The sequence below is a fragment of the Marmota flaviventris genome, chromosome 10 (genome assembly GCF_047511675.1).
Source record: "Marmota flaviventris isolate mMarFla1 chromosome 10, mMarFla1.hap1, whole genome shotgun sequence".
Lineage (NCBI taxonomy): Eukaryota > Metazoa > Chordata > Mammalia > Rodentia > Sciuridae > Marmota > Marmota flaviventris.
In genome coordinates, this window is record NC_092507.1 from 117,471,910 (window position 1) to 117,491,525 (window position 19,616).

Genomic DNA, 19,616 nt, shown 5'->3' on the forward strand with positions numbered 1-19,616 from the left:
CCAAAGTTCTCTACAGGTTTAATGCGATGCCAATCAAAATCCCAATGGCATTTCTTGTAGAAATAGATAAAGCAATCATGAAATTCATATGGAAACAAAAGACCCAGAATAGCAAAAGCAATTCTAAGCAGGAAGTATGAATCTGGAGGTATAGCGATACCAGACTTCAAACTATACTACAGAGCAATAGTAACAAAAACAGCATGGTACTGATACCAAAACAGGCGGGTGGACCAATGGTACAAAATAGAGGACACAGAGACCAATCCACAAAACTACAACTATCTTATATTTGATAAAGGGGCTAAAAGCATGCAATGGAGGAAGGATAGCATCTTCAACAAATGGTGCTGGGAAAACTGGAAATCCATATGCAACAAAATGAAGCTGAACCCCTTTCTCTCGCTGTGCACAAAAGTTAACTCAAAATGGATCAAAGAGCTTGATATCAAATCAGAGACTCTGCACCTGATAGAAGAAAAAGTTGGCTCCGATCTACATATTGTGGGGTCGGGCTCCAAATTCCTTAATAGGACGCCCATAGCCCAAGAGTTAATAACAAGAATCAACAAATGGGACTTACCTAAACTAAAAAGTTTTTTCTCAGCAAGAGAAACAATAAGAGAGGTAAATAGGGAGCCTACATCCTGGGAACAAATTTTTACCCCTCACATTTCAGATAGAGCCCTAATATCCAGAATATACAAAGAACTCAAAAAATTAAACAATAAGATAACAAATAACCCAATCAACAAATGGGCCAAGGACCTGAACAGACACTTCTCAGAGGAGGACATACAATCAATCAACAAGTACATGAAAAAATGCTCACCATCTCTAGCAGTCAGAGAAATGCAAATCAAAACCACCCTAAGATACCATCTCACTCCAGTAAGATTGGCAGCCATTATGAAGTCAAACAACAATAAGTGCTGGCGAGGATGTGGGGAAAAGGGTACACTTGTACACTGCTGATGGGACTGCAAATTGGTGAGGCCAATTTGGAAAGCAGTATGGAGATTCCTGGGAAAGCGGGGAATGGATCCACCATTTGACCCAGCTATCGCCCTCCTCGGACTATTCCCTGAGGATCTTAAAAGAGCGTACTATAGGGATACTGCTACATCAATGATCATAGCAGCATAATTCACAATAGCTAGACTGTGGAACCAACCTAGATGCCCTTCAATAGATGAATGGATAAAAAAATGTGGCATTTATACACAATGGAGTATTACGCAGCACTAAAAAATGACAAAATCATGGAATTTGCAGGGAAATGGATGGCATTAGAGCATATTATGCTAAGAGAAGGTAGCCAATCCTTAAAAAACAAATGCCAAATGTCTTCCTTGATATAAAGAGAGCAACTAAGAACAGAACAGGGAGGAAGAGCATGAGGAAAAGATTAACATTAAACAGAGACGAGTGGGGGGAGAGAAAGGGAGAGAGAAGGGAAATCGTATGGAAATGGTAGGAGACCCTCAATGTTACACAAAATTACATATAAGAGGTTGTGAGGGGAAAGCGGGGGGGAAACAAGGGAGAGAATTGAACAACAGCAGATGAGGTAGAGAGGGAAGATGGGAGGGGAGTGGAGGGGGGATAGTAGGGGATAGGAAAGGTAGCAGAATACAACAGTCACTAATATGCCATTTTGTAAAAATGTGAATGTGTAACCAATGTGATTCTGCAATTTGTATTTGGGGTAAAAATGGGAGTTCATAACCCACTTGAGTCAAATGTATGAAAGATGATATGTCATGAGCTTTGTAATGTTTTGAACAACCAATAAAAAAAATAATAATAAATAAATAAGTTTATCTGGATAGTCCCAGAGTCCTCACAAGAACCCTTAAATGTGGAAGAAGAGTCAGGCATGGTGGTGCACACCTCCAATCCCAGCAGCTCAGGAGGCTAAGACAGGAGGATCTGAAGATCAAAGCCAGACTCATGTGGTCTTAAGCAACTTAGAAGGACTCTGACTCAAAAATATAGGAAATTTTTAAAAGGCTGGGAGTATGAGTCATTGGTTAAGCACCCCAGGGTTCAATTCCCGGTACCAAAAAATAAAAAGGCAGAGTGGAGAAGGAAGGAAAAGAGCAGGTATGAGGGAGGCAAGAGAGACTCCCCCTCCCTTTCTAGTTGAGGCAGAGGAGGGGACCACAAGTCCAGGGAGGCTGGCAGCTCTGGAGAGTAGGAAAGGCAGGAAAGGATCCCCTCTAGATCCTGTAGAACAAAATGCAGCCCTGCCCACACTTGGGTTTTAGCCCAGTGACAACCATGTCTGACCTTGACCTGCAGCATATTGTGGATACACATTTGTGTTGTTTTAAACCACGATTATGCATTGTTAAAACAGCAAAGGAAAACTAATACACAAAAGCAGTAAGTTTAGTCTTACAAAGAGGAGGAAATGTTACTGAGAAAATGGCCAAATTTCCATTTTGTCTCCCAAAACACAGATGTGATCTTTCTCCCTGGTATAAAACCTCAGCTCTACTGTTTGTGATGAATATCTGACGTGTTGGTGCCTGAGGAGAATCCTGCAGCATGTGGTCTCAGAGACTCCTAGACTCAAAGAAGGAGGGCGGCCCTGGGACTAGGTGAGGGTGTCACTTACCATAAACAGTGAGGTGGAAAACTGCTTTAATTTCTCTTCCCGTCTGAAACATGATCAGGGCCCAGTACTGCCCACTGTCCTGTGAGGTCAAATTGTTAATCCTCAGGGATGACATACTGGGCACCTGGACCCTCTGCTTGTACTTGTCCTGGAGACTGAACCACAGTGGATCTTCCTTCCCATTCTGGAGTCTCAGCATGAATGTGGAGTTTGAATCAGAGGCGAAGCCCCAGGAGATCTCCTGTATCTTGGGATCCTCTGGCTCCTGGATCACTTGCAACAAGACCGAACTTCCCCGGATCACCTTCAGATAAGTGTGGGTTCTAAAACCTTTAATCCCAGATCCATGAGCTCCAGAACTCTTGGCTAAAGTGCTGCAGGCACCTAGGGCATTGGGAAAGAGAACATGGACATTTCCTCAAGGAGAACAAGTGAAACAGACATTTTCTTCTTAACCAATCCATCCAGCACCTTCCTTGACCCAGGGAGGCAGCCTTGTCCAGTGAATTGGAACCAATTCTGGGTCAAGTTCTGGTTCTGATGAAGTTATTTCTGGGTGGGTTACTTCACTGGACTAACCTTCATTTCCTTATCTGTCTTGACATGGTGACATGAACTAAATGACACTGTGAATTGAAAGCACCTAGCTCACTGTCTGGCACATGCTGAGTGTGTAAGTGTAGGAGGTGGCTCCTAAAATGTCACCCAAGGATCTCTCTCTGGTGTTCACACCTATGTGTCATCCTCTCCCGCAAAGAGTGTGCACCTAGCAAAAATGATGGGATGTCACTTAATACAACCATTTTCCACCAGAGCACGGGTTCCTCCTGGCTCACTCCTGCTCCCTGTCCTCGGCCTCTCTCCTGCTCACTCTGATGAGGCCAGCTGCCATACTGACAGCTGCCCCGTGGAGACGCCCACGTGGCAAGGTCCTGAGGGCAGCCCCTGGCCAATGGCTAGTGAGGAACTGAGCTTCCAGGCAGGCGCCACAGGGAACTGCATCCTGTCCACAGTCCCACTGTGATGAGCTCCAAGCAGAAGCTTCCCAGTGGAACCTCGAGATGATGGCACCCCAGAAAACACCTTGATCTGTTTCTGCAAGACCCTGGGATTAAAAGATTAAAACATTCCTGAAGGTGCTTCCCCTTCCCCTTCTTCTAGAAAGTGAGTCACTCAAGATAGTATTGGTCGTGCTGTGGAATCAGTTATAAATCTCTGGGACTTAGGACAGGGAAATTCACGTCTCATTCGTAGGACATTAAGAGACAATGAGGGCGGGGTTACGCATGAGTGTGGGTCCACCACCTTAAAGCTGAGCCTGAGGAGTCCACCGCATCCTCTCAGCCTCCTAAGGTCCCACACAGGGAAGGGGGACAGAGAGTCACACCTGTTTTTTCCCTGCAGCAGCTCAAGGGTGACCAATGTATTTCACGTTTTGAGACCAGATGATGATGAAAATGTGGAGGAGCAAGTGGAACAGTTGGTGAACACACGTTCGAGCCACCAAGAAAGAACTTTCTTGAGCAGCCCCTGGAGTCCCCGTCAGTATTCCTTAGTGGCTGTCCCCTGCACGGCCCTGGACAGTAGGCCTCCTTGAGCCCTTCCTCTCCCATCAGGCACAGCCCCAGGGAACCTGGGGACCCTCTCTTCTTCCTGGAGACCAGGTAGGATTTAACCACCAGGGGAAAGTGCAACCCAACCATCTTGTCCTTGAGGATGGACAGTTCCGGCTTTCAGAAGCCCAGGCTCCACTGGGGTGTGCCACATACAGTACACAACCCAAATTTGCAGATTTCTCCTTGTGTCACGTCTCTCACTTGTGAGTATCTATAACATGCCCCAGTGTACAAACGCCACATTTCCTTTTTCCAAGGAATCATCCATTCATGGGCACTTGGGCTGCTTCCACATCTTAGCTGTTGGGAACAGCGTCTCAGTGAACACGCCAGCTTCAATGTTTTGCCCAGAAGTGGGGAGCTGGATAATATAGGAGTTTTGGTTTTAGTTTTGGAGGACCTTCCATTTCTTCAAAATAGCGACACTAATTTACATTCCCACCAACAGAGTCTGAGGGTTCATTTTCTGCCTATCTTTCCCAGTGCTTATGAACATCCATCATCCTAATAACAGCCAAGCTAACAATGTGACTGATATCTCCTTGTTTAAAATTCTCATTTCCCTGATGATCAGAGATGTTGGCTATTCATTTTTTATAGATCCGTTGGCTATTCATTTCTCTTCTTTGAGAAGGATCTGTTCAAAACTTTAAATCAAGTTACCTGTTTCCTTCTATCGAGTTACTTAGTTCTTTACACATTAGGGCTATTGGCCCCATATCAGACATGTGCTTTGCAGATATTCTCTCCCAAGACATGGGCTGTCTCTTCACTCTGTGGTTTCCCTTGCTGTGCAGAAGCTTTTTAATTTGATGCAATTCGGCCAATTTTTGCTTTTGGTGTCTGTGCTTTGGGAATCCTATTCAAGACATTACCACCCAAGCTCATGGAACTTTTCCTTTATGCTTTCTTCTAGAGGTGTTAGAGTTGCAAACCTTATGATTAAGTATTTTATCCATTTTGAGTTGTTTTTTTTCTCTTTTTAAATTTTTTTATTCTGATATATATATATATATATATATATATATATATATATATATATATATATGACAGCAGAATGCAATTCAATTTATATTACACATATAGAGCACAATTTTTCATCTCTGGTTGTACACAAAGTAGAGTCACCCCATTCGCATCTTCATCCATGTTCTTAGGGTAATGATGTCCATCTCATTCCACCATCTTTCCTACCCCCATGTCCCCTCCCTTCCCCTCCCTCCCCTTTGCCCTGTCTAAAGTTCCTCTATTCCTCCCGTCTTCCCATATGCATTTACTGAAGACACTGTCCTTTCCCCGATGTATATTCTTAGCACATTTGTCAAACATCACATCAACTGACTGTAAACACTGGGTTTATTTATGGAATTTCTTCTTTTTCCATTGGTCAATGTGTCTGTTTTTGTGCCAATACCCTGCTGTTTCGATTTCAATAACATTGTATTTTCAAATCAGGGGGTGAGATTCAGTTTTATTCTTTTTGCTTTTGCTATTTGGGGTCTTTTCTGATTCCATACAAATTTTTTGGAGAATTTTTTTTCTGTGAAAAATCTCACTGGAATTTTGTAAGAATTCCATTAAATCTATTACAGTTTATTTTACCCAGGAGTCGAAAATGTTATTTCATGAACTCAAAGGTATCAAAAGTTTTTTTTAGTACTTATTGGTTTCATATCTTGCTTAAAAGGATAGCCCTCCCTTCAAAAGTATGTTTCTCATTTTTTCTAGTTTTCTTCAAGTTCTTTTTGTGGTTTCAACATTTATGGTTAGGTTTCGATCAACCAAAATTAAGTTTGGTTTCAGCCTGGTCCCACAGCTGGATGGTATAAAGAGTGGTTACAAGGTTGGACTTCACCTCAGTGAAGTCAGAGTTAGTCTAGGTCCCCCATCTTCTGGCTGTGTGAACTTGAACAGTTACTTAACCTCTCTGGCTTCAGTTTTGTCATCTATGAAATGGGAGTGATGGTGCTTACTTCAGTGAATTCTTCTTTGGATTTAAGCAGAAAGAGCTTTGGGCACAGTATTCAATAACTGTGCTGTTCCCATTCGCTGCTGTTGTTATCATGATGGGCATTACTGGCCCAGCACCCCCGGGTCAGAACCGCACATTCCCAGTTCCAGGCTGGTGTCCCTTCCTCCTGTTCAGCTGCCCCTCTCCAGGGTCTCCTCCTGAGTACAGGGATGGGATACAGGAGTCACACATCCTGTGGCTTCAATCTCCTTGGTGCCTGTAGGTGTCAAGGTCCAGCCAGGGCTTTCCTGTTTATAAAAGTCAAGTTGAAAAGGAAATTTACTGTGATGCAGGCACCATTACCAAGCACCACAGGAGCCCTGTGCATCCAGGAGTGGGAGTGGGAAGGTGGAGGGAAGGACTTGTTATCCCATGCTTGAATGAAGATTTTAAATTTTATATTATTAATGCAGGTTGCCCGTCTTCCCCTTCTTGAGTTGCTCTATAATACAAAAGTATCATATGTTACATTGAAAACAAGTATCCAAGTTATGGAGTTTTCAAATGAAAGCAAATTGTGCCCCATCCCAAGGTAAGCACTGGAAATGACGTGTGCCCAGAGACACTCCAGCCCTGTGAGCCTGGGCATCTATTCATAAATGCCTCTCAATCTTCCCACTGGCCTGAGGTGCCCTTCATTCTCCCTTTGAAAGGGCTGTGACATCCTATGGTCCCCTCTTTAATTAATAAGCAAAATACAAGTATCCTTTAGCACTGTGGTCATCCAGCCTAATCAGAGTTTAACACATTTAAATATGTAATTCTGGGTGTGAAAATGGGCCATACACCACAATTTCCCTGTTTCTAAAAACTCTTTGCAAGTTGTTTTTTCAGGATGCAGCTGCAGACCTAGAGAGCTGAGAGGAACCAAAAGTCTCCAAGGACGAGAAGCTGAGGAACCAGAAGAGGGTCTTGTGGACCTGGGTTAGAAGCCAGGGTGCAGCCACAGCTGCAGGAGGGAGCATGGGGTCAGAGAGACCAGTGCACTCACAAAGTACCCAGAGGTTCCACAAGACCCAGGGCACCTGGTGTGGACCATGCCACCAAGACTCCCGACTCCAGCCAGCTGGCCTTCTGTTTCTCATCCCTGCCTTAAGTCCCTTCCTGCTCCCTGGGGAGACAGAGTGTGCCTGCCTCCTCTCTCCTTGTCAGGGGAGCAACTATCAAGTTCTTTCTTCTTGCAAAACCTGGTGCCGTGTTGGTTTCTCTGTGCATGGACAGCAGGCGCTTGCTGGGTGTCAGTACAGTGGTGGTCAGTACATTTAAGTGCTCTATTTAATGCAGTACCCAGAGAAACAGCCTGCTATCCCATGGGGAAACAGCGCAATTGGGTGCTCTGACAGCCTGTATTTCAGACCATCCTCAGGGATTTGATGAGGTCATTGTGGTCACCACAGTGTCTGTGTCCCCCTGCCAGCATTGTAGGAGGGTCCTTCAGGGAAGCTAGTGTTTTGTGCTGAACAGGAACCTCAAGGTCTGGCAGAGGCTTTCATCAGCTCGTCTAAAGGGCACAGCTGCAACATGGCCTCCTGGGCAAGGTTTGCAGGGCACATCTGCAAGGGTGTGAGGAGGGAGAGTCCTTGGGCAGGAGATCTGAGGACACCAGCCCTGAGGTCCCCCCTCAGGAGCAGAGGCAGAGAAGACCAGGTCAGGTGGAGGAGCTGAGGAGCAGGATTCCTTCCCTCCTTTGGGGGCTGAAGAAATGACCACAGGGACAGCTCAGGGTGTCCTCTCTTAAGGAGTCCTAAACAGGCTCCCCAGCTGTGACTCCCTGTCAGGTGACAGGATAGGACAGGTCAGGACGAGAAAGACAGAGCAGAGGCCTTGCAGTGGCCACAGAAAGCCCTGTGTGAGTGGAAGCCCTGGGTCACCCTGGAGGGGCTTCAGAGGTGATCTGTTGAGGCCCCTCCTGTTACAGAGCAGGGGGTCCCTGGGGAGTGGACTCATCCTGGTGACACAGGGCACAGCCAGTCCTGGAGCCCAGGATGCTGCCCGTCAGCTCTCCCCATCTCCCTGCCCACTAGGAGCTCTGCCCCTCCCTGAGCTGTTACCTGGTCCCTCCAGGGCCTGAGCAGCTGATGGAGTCTCATCCTCCAACTGTCCCGCCTGCAGGGACAGAGTCCTTGGAGTGGCTGAGCACAGCTGAGACTTCTGGCTCGCCCAGGGTTGGACAGCCAGCCTGGCCAGACTCCCACTTCCTAGAAGAGGGAACCACAAATACAGAGGAGGGTCAGCCTCAGCCTGTGGGAGGATCTGCCCCCAAGGCCCAAAGGTGGGTGACATCAGCAAGACAGAGGAGGGAGGTAGAGAGGGGAGGCAGCAGGAGCTCTCTGACCTACAGAAGATGCTCATCCTAAACAAGGAAAGAGGAGCCATGGAGCACATGGGCTTTACCAGGTAGAGTGTGAACTTCATACTACAAAATTAAAAATGCAACCGTGGGCATAGAACATGGTTCCTCTGTGTGTCATATAGTCATGTCCCTATCACCTCCTTCTCATGCAAACAGCAGTTCCCTGTCAGCTGATGCATGAAGCCCTAAGTACCTTCCTTGATGACCTCTCCACTGTCTCTGTGTCTCTCTCTGGGGTCCATAGTGACCCAGACCCTTCTCCAGCTCCCTGCCAGCAGAACAGGGCATTCAGTAAATGCTGTTGCTATCAACGTGGGGGAGTCCCCACAAGTCCAGAACCACACCCTCTGCAGTCACCAGTGTCTCTGGAAAATTCCAATGTGAAACTAGCTGTCCTCAGGTTCCCTACTTCCCTTCCACACTTCCCCATCCACCACATGCGGGAAAGGGCTTGTGATTTAATAGGGGAAGTTCACCACCACTCTCTCAATCACTGCTTCGCCTCCATCTCTCCCCCCAAGCAAGGCTGAGTGAACAGGGGACAATCCAGAAACCAAAGAAAAATGCAACCGTGGGACTCCAGGCTTCCAGGAAGGATGCAGAGCAATTTAGGGGTGAGGCTCCTTCCACCAAGAGCCTCTTACAAAGCTCCTCTGCAACCAGGTTTGTCCCATTTGGGTCCACAGAGGGCAGGCCTATGGGGCAACCATTTCAACCTTCCCAGTTCCTGTGTGGCCTTGAGCGAGTCACTGTCTCCCTCTGGATTCAGATTGGGAATCCCTAAATGAGAAATGTGGAGTCTTTCCTCCCCACCCCCTCCTTCCCTCCCTCTTCCCTGCTTTCCTTCTCATCTTTCTTCCTCCCTTTTCTTTTTTCTTTCCCTCCATAATTTTCCAACCCCAGAGCCTACTGAAGAAAACACTACACCATTTAACATACTTCTTATTTACACAGCATTGTGAAATGGGGAAAGTCTATACTTTGCTGTTCACAAAAAGTTGTCCACTTTAAAAAAAAAAAAAAGAAAAAGTTGTCCATTCATAAGTACCACACACTAACTGAGGTGCCACTGGATGCCAAACAGTTGCCCATTTAAAATGGGGTCCTAGCCCCTTACAGTTGCAAAGTTCATTGTTCACTGAATATGTCCTATTCCACAAGTGCTCTCTAACCCATTAAATTGCATATAATTCCTTGCAAGTTCACTTAGTAGCTGGTTTATTTGTTTGTTTGTTTTTTAACTATAACAGTAACAGCTTTCATCAAGTTATCCAAAACAACTGAAATCAGTGTATTATAGCAGTACACGAATTTCAATGTCTATAGATAGTACACTTCAATTAGCCAAGGTAGGAAACCAGCCAAGGTGTCCATCAACAGACCAACAAATTTTAAAAGTGTGACAAATATATGATTTTACTCAGCCATGAAGACTAAAATGATGTTATTTGCAGGAAAATGAAAGGAATTGGAGAACATCATGCTAAGTGAAATAAGCCAGATTCAGAAAGTCAAGGGTTGAATATTTTCTCTCCCATGAAGAAGTTAGAGAAAAAAAAATTTTTTTAAGTGCAGTATTTCATAAAAGTAGAAGAAAAATGCTAGAGGAAAGGTCAGGGCCAAGGGGGAGGGAGGATAGAAGTAAAGAGGAAGAATAGTGTGGGAGCTGCCGCAGCCCCTGGTCCTTGAGTGATGAGAGTGTGGAGATGTGGCCACCAGCCACGGGCTGTGTGTGTGACCTGTGGGCCCCGAGCACCCAAGGTGGCCTGGACCCACGTTGCCCCACTGTTTGGGTGGGCCTCGCTCTGGTCTTTTCTTAGCTCACTCTGCCATGATCCCCACACAGCGCATAGATGGCCATGACCTCCCTAGATGCTGGTCACCCTCTGACAGCAGACATCATGGAGCTAGACTCAGCCCCCTGAAACCTGACCCCTTGCCTCATTTGAATGGCTTCTTCCCAATAAAAGGGTTCAGCACAGGAGCCCTCTCTCTCTTTCGAAAGGTCCCTAAAGTCAGAGGAGCCATCTCAGGACCCAGAGAAAAAGGTATTTCGCTGTCTCTGTATAATTATTTCACGCAGCCCAGTTCACCTGGAGCTACCCTGAGTGTCGAGTCATGGAACATGACAATCGGTGGCCTGTAAGGTGACTGCAGGGTGATTTTTAGAAATTTAGTGGGTTTGGAATTTCTCTCCAGAAGTTAAGCGTGCTTAGGATGTCAGAGTATTGTGGGCTGAATTGTAGAAAGTAGACAGAAGGGAAATCTGTGACGTTAAACTTTTTTTAATATTTGTGAATATTATGTCTTTAGAAGAAAACCTTATTTTTGCAATTCTAGAGACCCTAAATAAATGTAAAAATTATTAAGACGATTAATGGGATATGTTAGGTTCAGTCCTCTCCCATGGGAAAAGCACTTTTATGGACTTTTTTGGATTGTTTTTTGTGAATATTTATATTTTGGAATATTAGATAAAGATTTTTGGGGTTTATGTACTAAAAGTCTGTGCTTAGGGAGTAAGAAACAGGAAAAAAAGATTTTGTGATGAGATTTGATACAAGGATTCTTTACCTGTAGAGAGGTGAATTTTATTTTTCTTTTATTTTTGTGAATACTCAGTGTGTACTGAACCTCTTTGCTACATTCTTGTCCCATTGGATCAGAATGTCTATAACTCAGCAGCTGTTCCCTATGGGGTCTGTAACTGGACCCACCTCCAGCAGTGCCTTTAACCCTTAAACAACCTGGCCTGGGTGCCAAACGCAGACTGCCTTAAGATCTGATAGTAACACTGGCGTCTGCCATTAAAACTCACTTCTAAGGTGCCACGTGCTGCAAGGGAAAATACAAAAGATAGGAGAACACACGCTGCAGCGAGCACTATTAGGAAAAACTGCAGAGCTATATAACAATTATAAGAAATACATATGCTTCTTTATATTTTGCTTCTAATTTTGAAGGTTATGAGGATGCATTTGCTTGTCAAAGAAACAAAGCCGGTAATGTTCCTATGGTTACCAAAAAATCCTTATTCTTTTCAATTCTAACTATGTAATTTAAAAAGAAATGAATACAATATACACAATGATCTTATTTTAGCTGCATCAAATAAGAGTGCACTCCTAGTTAAGAATAAATCGAAATGGATCCAAAATTAAGAACCACATGGTTACATGAAGTTTATACGATTATAAGTTATGCCCTTATTCATATTATATATTTTTCTAGATATTTGAATAACCTATATTACTCCATAAAATAATTAACATATATGTCTAATTTTTTAATTAATATATATTTATTTGTTGTTTTTCTTCAATAGAAAACACAAAATTTATATATTTCTTTTACATGCATTTATCTGATACTCTGCCTTTTAGTTTCAGATATTTGAAATAAATTATTTTTCTATAAATTTACTTTCAAGACATAAAACAACCACCGAGTAATCTCTAACTCTCAAATTATTGTACAAACTTTATAAAATAATAAACAAATATAATTCTGTCTACAGAAACATCCACAGACTTTAACTATACTTTCATTGAGATATTTCTTATCAAAGTATAATAATTTGTTTAGATTCTAAGGTTTTCAAAAATTATTCCAAAGTATAACCAAGAAAAATTCTAAAAGGAAAAGAAGATGCATCAACAGAGAGGAAACACACATTGGAGGTCCTCAGAACAAAACAGAAATCATCTTTGGGTAAAACAAGGTCTTTATATTCTAGATTTTAATGATAAAAGTATTTTACTATAGAGGAAAATCTTCATATGATTATCTAGACAGGTGCTGTATATACTGGACTGACGATAAAAATTTTAGCTGATTAATTCAAGGCTATTTAAGGCTATTTCCCTGATTTTACTATACTGATGTGAGCTGAGATTTTGTCCATATTTTGACATGATAAAGACCTATTAAAATATTAAGCTTATTTCCTTAAAGGAAGGTCTTTATTTCCCAATGATTCTTACTGTTTAAGGCAAAGATTATTTTTAGTGAATAAATTCACATCTTTAATTAAACACTAAATATATTAAACTGCTAACTTAGATCCCAATTTTGACAATTCTCCCTGGAGACTAAATTTGATGATTCAAAGACACAGCTGATTCTTGCATATAACTTTTGTTTGTTGGATTGTTGTGAGATTTGAGAGAACATTTTCTTAGGACTGATGTTCTCCAAATCAAGGTTGTACATGGGTCTTGAACATGGAAGTTGCAAAACTTGTTGGAAATTCATTGGTATTATGTAAGTTCTTTGACTGAACCTATTATTCATTAAAGAATATGGTAAGATTTATATACTACTCCCCACAGAGGGAAGTAACCTTAATCATATTTTCTAAAAGGACAATTGAGACCCCTATTTAAAGGTTAATATTCTAAGATATTATGAAACCTTCTCTCAAGAAGAGATTGAGGGCTCCTTATAATTTAAACTAATTATATTATGATTTATACCAGGCCTTTTAAATAAAGAAAAGGGGGAAAACAGGACCCCACAGACACATATTAGATCTTACCAAATATTTTTAAATTTTTTCTTAATTGTTTTATTGAGAGCTTTACTGTTACTGAACATGATTCAGTACCTTAAATCAGATTTCAAAAGATAGAGTTGAAACCTGTCATCATGAAAATGATTGAAAAACCTGACACAGGAAGTAAATCTCCCAACTGCAGAGTTTACAACCATGCAGCTTCATGAGCGTGTCAGGTAAGTAAAATCCATGAAAAAACTTCTATGGACCCATTTCTCAGGTCCACTTTTAACGTGCATTGCAGGGGACTGGAAAGTCCATCAGTGAAACTAAATTAACTGTACTGACTATACTGGTCAGTTAGACCTACATGTTGATCCTATGGTAAACAGGCTGTCTGGGAGTATCTTTTGAGAAAAAGACCACATATAAGAAACTTAAACCAGCCAATCATGCTGGTCCTAGAGATGAAGACTATATTGACCTATCTGGACAATTATCAGAAAGATTATTAAAATATATTTTCCTATACAGGCCAGTTATTTATTAAAATATCCACCAATATATTGTTTCCCTAATCATTCTGCAGTAGAAATTGACACCTTTGCTAAGAGGATAGATTATGCAAATGTCTTGGCAGTGCAACATAAGGTGTCTAGAGATATTGGGCATATTTTAGACTGGCTCCCAGAGTTGACAACCATGATTGTGCAAGGATGCCATAATCCCTGGAGGTTTATTGGTAATAACACCCTCACCCTCAGTGAGATGGCACCCAAAAGGATGTTTTGATGTTTGACTTCTACCTTCAAAATATTTATATTACTGACAGACCTAATAGACTCCTTAAATGTGAGAATTAAGAAAAAGGAAGATGAATATCCTGTAGCCTGTAAGAATACAACTTATCTTACTCTATCACAGGTTATTGCCAGCTAATATTTCAGAGCTATAATATGCTGTAGTTAATGTTCAGGCTTTGAAACAAGTGCATGTCAATTAACCAGACCTAGGCAAGCTTAAATTACTTAAATTACTTCCAAGATCCTTCATACTCAGATAAGTGATAATGAAAGAATTAAAACTAAATTAAAATACTCTAGAAGCCACTGTCATCAATATTGTGAATGAGCCCTCTGCTCTATGGTTTGTGGAAAGGCTTAAATGCCATGCTAAATAAAAATGTTTATGTTACAATGGCCAAACACAATGTTTCCCATGAAATTTGTAAAAGATTAAGAATCTCCTGATGAATGTTTGCAGAATAATAATAATAACCGGGATCTTCCAGGTTGATTATGTTATTAAGATAATATGTTTTCTACAAAACTTTTTGTGTTTCAATAGTAGATCATGATGACCTTGGACCAAGAATCCAGTGACTGCAAGATATGATTCCCCAATTGCCTTTTTTTTTTTAATTAAGAAAGGGAGACTATATCGGGAGCTGCCAAATAGAACTGAGTGCCCCTTACCCTTGAGTGATGAGAGTGTGGAGATATGGCCAACCAGCCATGGGGTGTGTGTGTGTGAACTGTGGGCACTGAGCACACAAAGTGGACTGAACCGACATTGCCCCTCTGTTTGGGCAGGCCTCACTCTGGTCTTTTCTTAGGTCACTCTGCCATGATCCCCACACAGCTCATAGATAGGCATGGCCTCCCTAGATGCTGGTCAACCTGCTGACAGCAGACATCATGAAGCTCTAGACTCAACCCCCTGAAACCTGACCTCTTGCCAAATTTGAATGGCTTCTTATCAATGAAAGTGTTCATCATGTCTGTCTGTCTCTCTCTCTCTCTCTCTCTCTCTCTCTCTCTCTCTCTCTCTCTCTCCCCCCAGGACCCCTAAGTTCAGAGGAGCCAAAGAAAAAGGTATTTCTCTGTCTCTGTGTGGTGATTTCATGCAGCCCAGTTCACCTGGAGTGATCCTGAGTGTTTGGTCAAGGAACACAACAGAATAGTACAAGAAAAATGAACCAAATTATGCCATATGCATGTATGAATATACCACAATGAATCCCACTTTTATGTATGATTACAATATAATCATATATTAAAATAGGAGACAAAACAGTAGAGAAAGTTGGAAGGGGGAGGGAGAACAAAAAGAGGAAGTACTGGGGAATTATCTGGAACAAATCATCTTATGTACATGATGTTACAATGAATCCTACTAATAAGTACAATTAGAAAAAGCTAATATCAACACCTTTAAAGCTGTCACCAAAATTCAGTTCAGTAGGTCATGTTATGTATGTTAGCTTTTGATTTCCTTCTACATACAAACATTCTATTATGTCATAAATGTGATATGTGGCCCATAGTCACCATCAGTGTATTTTTTCAGTTTCTGTTTTTCAGAATATATTTTTCAGCCCTCTGTTTAACCTCCCATCCTCTCTCCCCTGGCATATTTTCCTGCACAATTTTACCTGCTCCTGAAACCTGTGTTACCCTCCATTGTTTCCTTCTACATGTTCAATGTAACCATAGCCACGTGGTACGTAGACACCCTCAGTTTTAGAGGCAGCTTGACCTTTTCGTTGTTTTTTAAATATTTGGTTTTTGCTTTTTTTTTTTTTTTTTTAGTTGTAGGTGGACACAATAACCTCTATTTTATTTTCATGTGGAGCTGAGGATCAAACCCGGTGACTCACATGTGCTAGGCAAGTGCTTTACCACTGAGCCCCAGCCCCAGCCTCAGCCCGCTGCTTGTCCTTTTATAAAATAAGGACTTCATGGAGCTCAGTTCTCTCGATCTTGCTGAGGAGAATCCAGGCATCTCCCTCATGGAAACTGGACATTCTTCCCAGAACACTGGGGCACTGTTTCCTTAGCCTCCATGACATCCCATGCACAGGAGCCCCAGATACTGCTCAGTTTGCTCAATCTTTCCTCAATTGACGGTGCCTCCTCTTTTTCCAGGGCTTTGCCAGGAACAGTGATGAGATAAGCAAGGTTCCAGCTGAGGTCTCCCAGCCAGGGGCATTTCAGGGTGGGGGGGAAGGAGCACAGACCAGAGGAGCTTCCTCCGGCTCAGACACCAGGGTTCCAGTAGGGGCCTCCACAGAAGAGCTGCAGAGGCCCTGAGGACCCTGGGGGCCCAGGCTGGGGTGCTGCCTCCTCACCCTGTGCCCCAGGAACAGGCTCTTGGTCTGTCTCCATACCCCTCCCCAGGCAGCTCCAGCCCCTCCCTGCTGCTGCAGCCCAGGTGGCCTCAGCTCCCTGGCTATGGTCCCTCATGCAGCCAGGGCTGCCCGAGCCCAGGGTCCCAGGTCCTCACCACCAAAAGGCCATTTTGCTCTTTCCGTTCATCCTGGGCTCTACCCACACTGCACTGGTGAATTATAACAGGGCGGCTGGATTTCTCTTTGTTTCCCAAAGGCATCAGAGCCTAACAGTCCCCAGGACTGAAGGGTCCCAGCTGTCCCAGCACCCCCAACTGCCCTCCCTTCCAGGAAATCCAGCTACTCACAGAGCAGGCTAATGACTCCCAGGAGCCTGGTGGTCCAGCAGAGGTGGGGGTCCTGTGAGCTGTGTCCCATCCTGGCTGCCTGCCGGCCTCTTCAGCTGGGGAGGAAACATCCGAAAGGGGAACCAGCAAGAGGAGGAGCTTCCCTGCTCTGAGGGCAGAGCCACAGGCCAGTATTAAAAAGCCCACCAGCGTTCACAGAGGCAACCTCACTTGCTCTAAGAAATTGCAGAATAACTGTATGAATGATCGGAGCCTGGATGGACATCTGGTCTCTGACATCTGTTGGCAAGCCCCTCCTACAGGCAGAGCCAGCTTGTCTCAGGCAAACACTCCTGCCCACACCCACTGGGTGAACAGCTCTGCCCAGGCAGCCCTGATCCCCAGTGCCAGCCTGTGGCCAGCACAAAAGTCTCCCTCTCACAAGCCTGAGCTAAGCCCTCCTGAGTTCCATGGCTTTCCTCGGCACTTACCCCATTCTATAGCTCATTCATTTTCTGATATTCCAAGAATTTCAACTGTCAGTTGCCTATGGGAGTAACTGTGGTCAAAAAAACACCAAACTGTAATGGAGAGTGGTAACCACCAAATATTTGCACTCGGCTTTGAGGGTGGTGAGCCTCATGGTGAGCTCTTAATGGTGCTCAAGAAAAGACAAGCCCTTCCCTCTGTTCTGCAGGCCTCTGAACTGTTTAGATTGCGGGGTGGGGGCAGGGTTAGGGGGGCCGGATCCTAAAGAGGAAGCAGGATAATTACTGGAAACTAAGTGCACAAAAGTCAGTCAATAGATATTCCAGCTGACAGGTGCCAGGGACTTTTCACAACACCACGTCTCACATTTTCAACGTGCCAGCCATCCTACCCTAAGGTGTGATGTGGTATCCAAAGACACAGAGAGCCCCAGGTTCAATCCCCAGCACCACAAGACAAAAAGCAACAACAGAGGAGCCTGCACAACAGTGTGTTTGCCACCAAGAGCCAAATAGAAGAGAAACAAAGATCAGGCTCATGGAGCACTGATGAACCAGCCTAATTCCATGTTAAGATGGGGAGCCATCTCGTCACAAAGTCATGAAAAGTTCATTTCTGTTTCACTGTAAGATACCAAGACTTCTATTTGGCCTGACCATAATGGGATGTTTTAAACAGTTCCTTGGGATTCCTGCCCTTGCTTTGAACTTCCCCATGCCTGGCTCTCCTTGACCAGATGACAACCCTCCCTGAATCCCAGCTGCCCCTCGTTAACTCTGATGTTGGATCTGAGTCTGCTCCCCGCCTTTAGACGTTAAAGGATGTAGATCCTAAACCTGCTATCTGCCCTTGTATTTCACTTACCAGAACCCTGTTATCTCTAAGTTCCCAAGCCACCCCCCATTTTTGATAACTGTTTTTGTGTGTTATAAGGACTTCCCTGTAGTCAGACCAGCTGCTTGCTGTCTTCTGGCCCTGTTTTTCTGAGGGAGGCAGCCCCTGGCCAGGCTTGCTTTTATTTGGTTGAAATTGGAGTTGGTGGTTTTTCTTTGCATCCTGGTTCAACACGCCAGGGGACAATAAGAGATATAAGAGATAATCCTGAAAGCTGGACACCCAGGAATTGATGGAAATTATACAGAAGGCTCTGGACTTCTCCGGGACATGATGGAAGGTCATATCTACATATTTGAGTGTCTAAGGGCAACACCTCAGCTGAGAGCTGGCTTACATGAAGAACGTATTTACTAAGTACCTACTGTGTGTCAGAGGCTTTACATGAGTTGTTACTTCAGCTAATTCACATACTATGTTGAAGTACATCCTCAAAACTGTATCATCTGAGCATTAGCGGCACCTTACAGAGGAGTATCCTGAATGTCCTAAGAGATGAAAAACTTGTCCAAGGTCATAATTTCAGTAAGGGGCCAGGATCTCAGAAACTGTCAAAAGGAGCCCAGCCATGATGTGCCCCAGGAGTGGGAGGGAGTGAGGGTTCTGAGAAAGTCAAGTCAGGACTCTCAGACCCTAGGGGGCCCAGGGTTGCTGTTTCCTGGAGTGGGAGGAGGGCAAGGGGCCAGGCAGAGGCCAGGTTGCAGGAGAAGCTCTGCACTGTGGTCTTTCTCTGACCTTTCTGCCTGCGGGAAACAGAAGAGCCTCAGCCCAGGCCTGCAAGGGGTGCAGAGGAGCATCCGACATTCAGGGGTTGTGCTGGGAGGGCAGCAGACAGCAGGGTACAGAGGACAGTCAGCTGGGCATCGCTGTCCTCCCTGTCCTCTTCCCTCTCCCTCTATATCCCTATTACCAATTGCTGGTAAAACAAAATGTGTGTGTGTGCTCTTTTTCATTAAAAATAAATAGAACATAAAAAATAGATCATAAGTAAATAAATAATATATAAAACACCAGATCATAATAAGAGAGTGGGTGGGGTAGTTTCAATAGCTCATTCAGGGAGAAGTGTGCAATTCTGGACAATTTTAGCCATAGTAGAAAATATCAAATAACTTCAAAACTTTTCTCCTTCATAAAAAAAAAAAATAGCAGCCTATACTTATGGTGACACTCAACAGCATAAGAGATACAAGAAAGACCCTTTCAAACCTCAATCCCAGTGAAATGTCAGGATCTGAATTCAGTAACAAGGAAGTTGACATGACGGAACTTGGAGCTCTCCCAATGCAGAGTTATCCAACAATTTATCAATTATCAACACCGATTACATACAGTCATTTAATGTCCTGAATGGAGAAGTGGAGCACTGCACTAATTAGGACCTTTAAAAGCTAAGGATTTAACTGGGGATATAGCTCAGCTGGTAGAGTGCTTGCCTCACATGCACAAGGCCCTGGGTTCAATCCCCAGTACCACCACCAAAATAAATAAAAAAGCTAGGGCTGATCATGGTGACCAACACATGTAATCCCAGCTACTCAGGCAGCTGAGGTAGGAGGATGCCAGGCAAATTCAAGGTCACCCTGTAAAAACAGTGGGTTGGGATGCACTTCAGCAGTAGAGTGCCCCTGGATTCAATCGCTAGTACCACATACAAAAAGAAAAAGAAAAAAAAAGCC

General features: G+C 43.8%; 1 protein-coding gene and 1 non-coding gene across 9 annotated transcripts in view; one reads left to right on the forward strand and one right to left on the reverse strand.

Annotated features, from left to right (window-relative positions):
* Positions 1-16,790, reverse strand: part of LOC114081927 (CD48 antigen-like) — a 33,807-nt gene extending 17,017 nt beyond the window's left edge. Inside the window, exons 1-4 of one of the 8 annotated variants that reach the window (XM_071618309.1) lie at positions 16,576-16,790; positions 8,302-8,448; positions 6,213-6,498; positions 2,624-3,007 (exon numbers count right to left, since the gene is read on the reverse strand). In XM_071618309.1, coding sequence (XP_071474410.1) covers positions 2,624-2,822 — 199 coding nt within the window. In that variant the 5' untranslated portion in view covers positions 2,823-3,007; positions 6,213-6,498; positions 8,302-8,448; positions 16,576-16,790. Of the gene's footprint in view, positions 1-2,623; positions 3,008-4,010; positions 5,183-6,212; positions 6,499-8,301; positions 8,449-16,575 lie in introns of those variants that run through there. The other 7 variants (XM_071618310.1, XM_071618308.1, XM_071618306.1 and 4 more) reach the window with 7 other exon arrangements.
* Positions 16,791-19,342: 2,552 nt separating this feature from the next.
* On the forward strand, positions 19,343-19,415 carry Trnav-cac (transfer RNA valine (anticodon CAC)). Its single transcript has one exon. It is a non-coding gene; the product is annotated as a tRNA-Val (tRNA).
* The last annotated feature ends 201 nt before the right edge of the window (positions 19,416-19,616 follow it).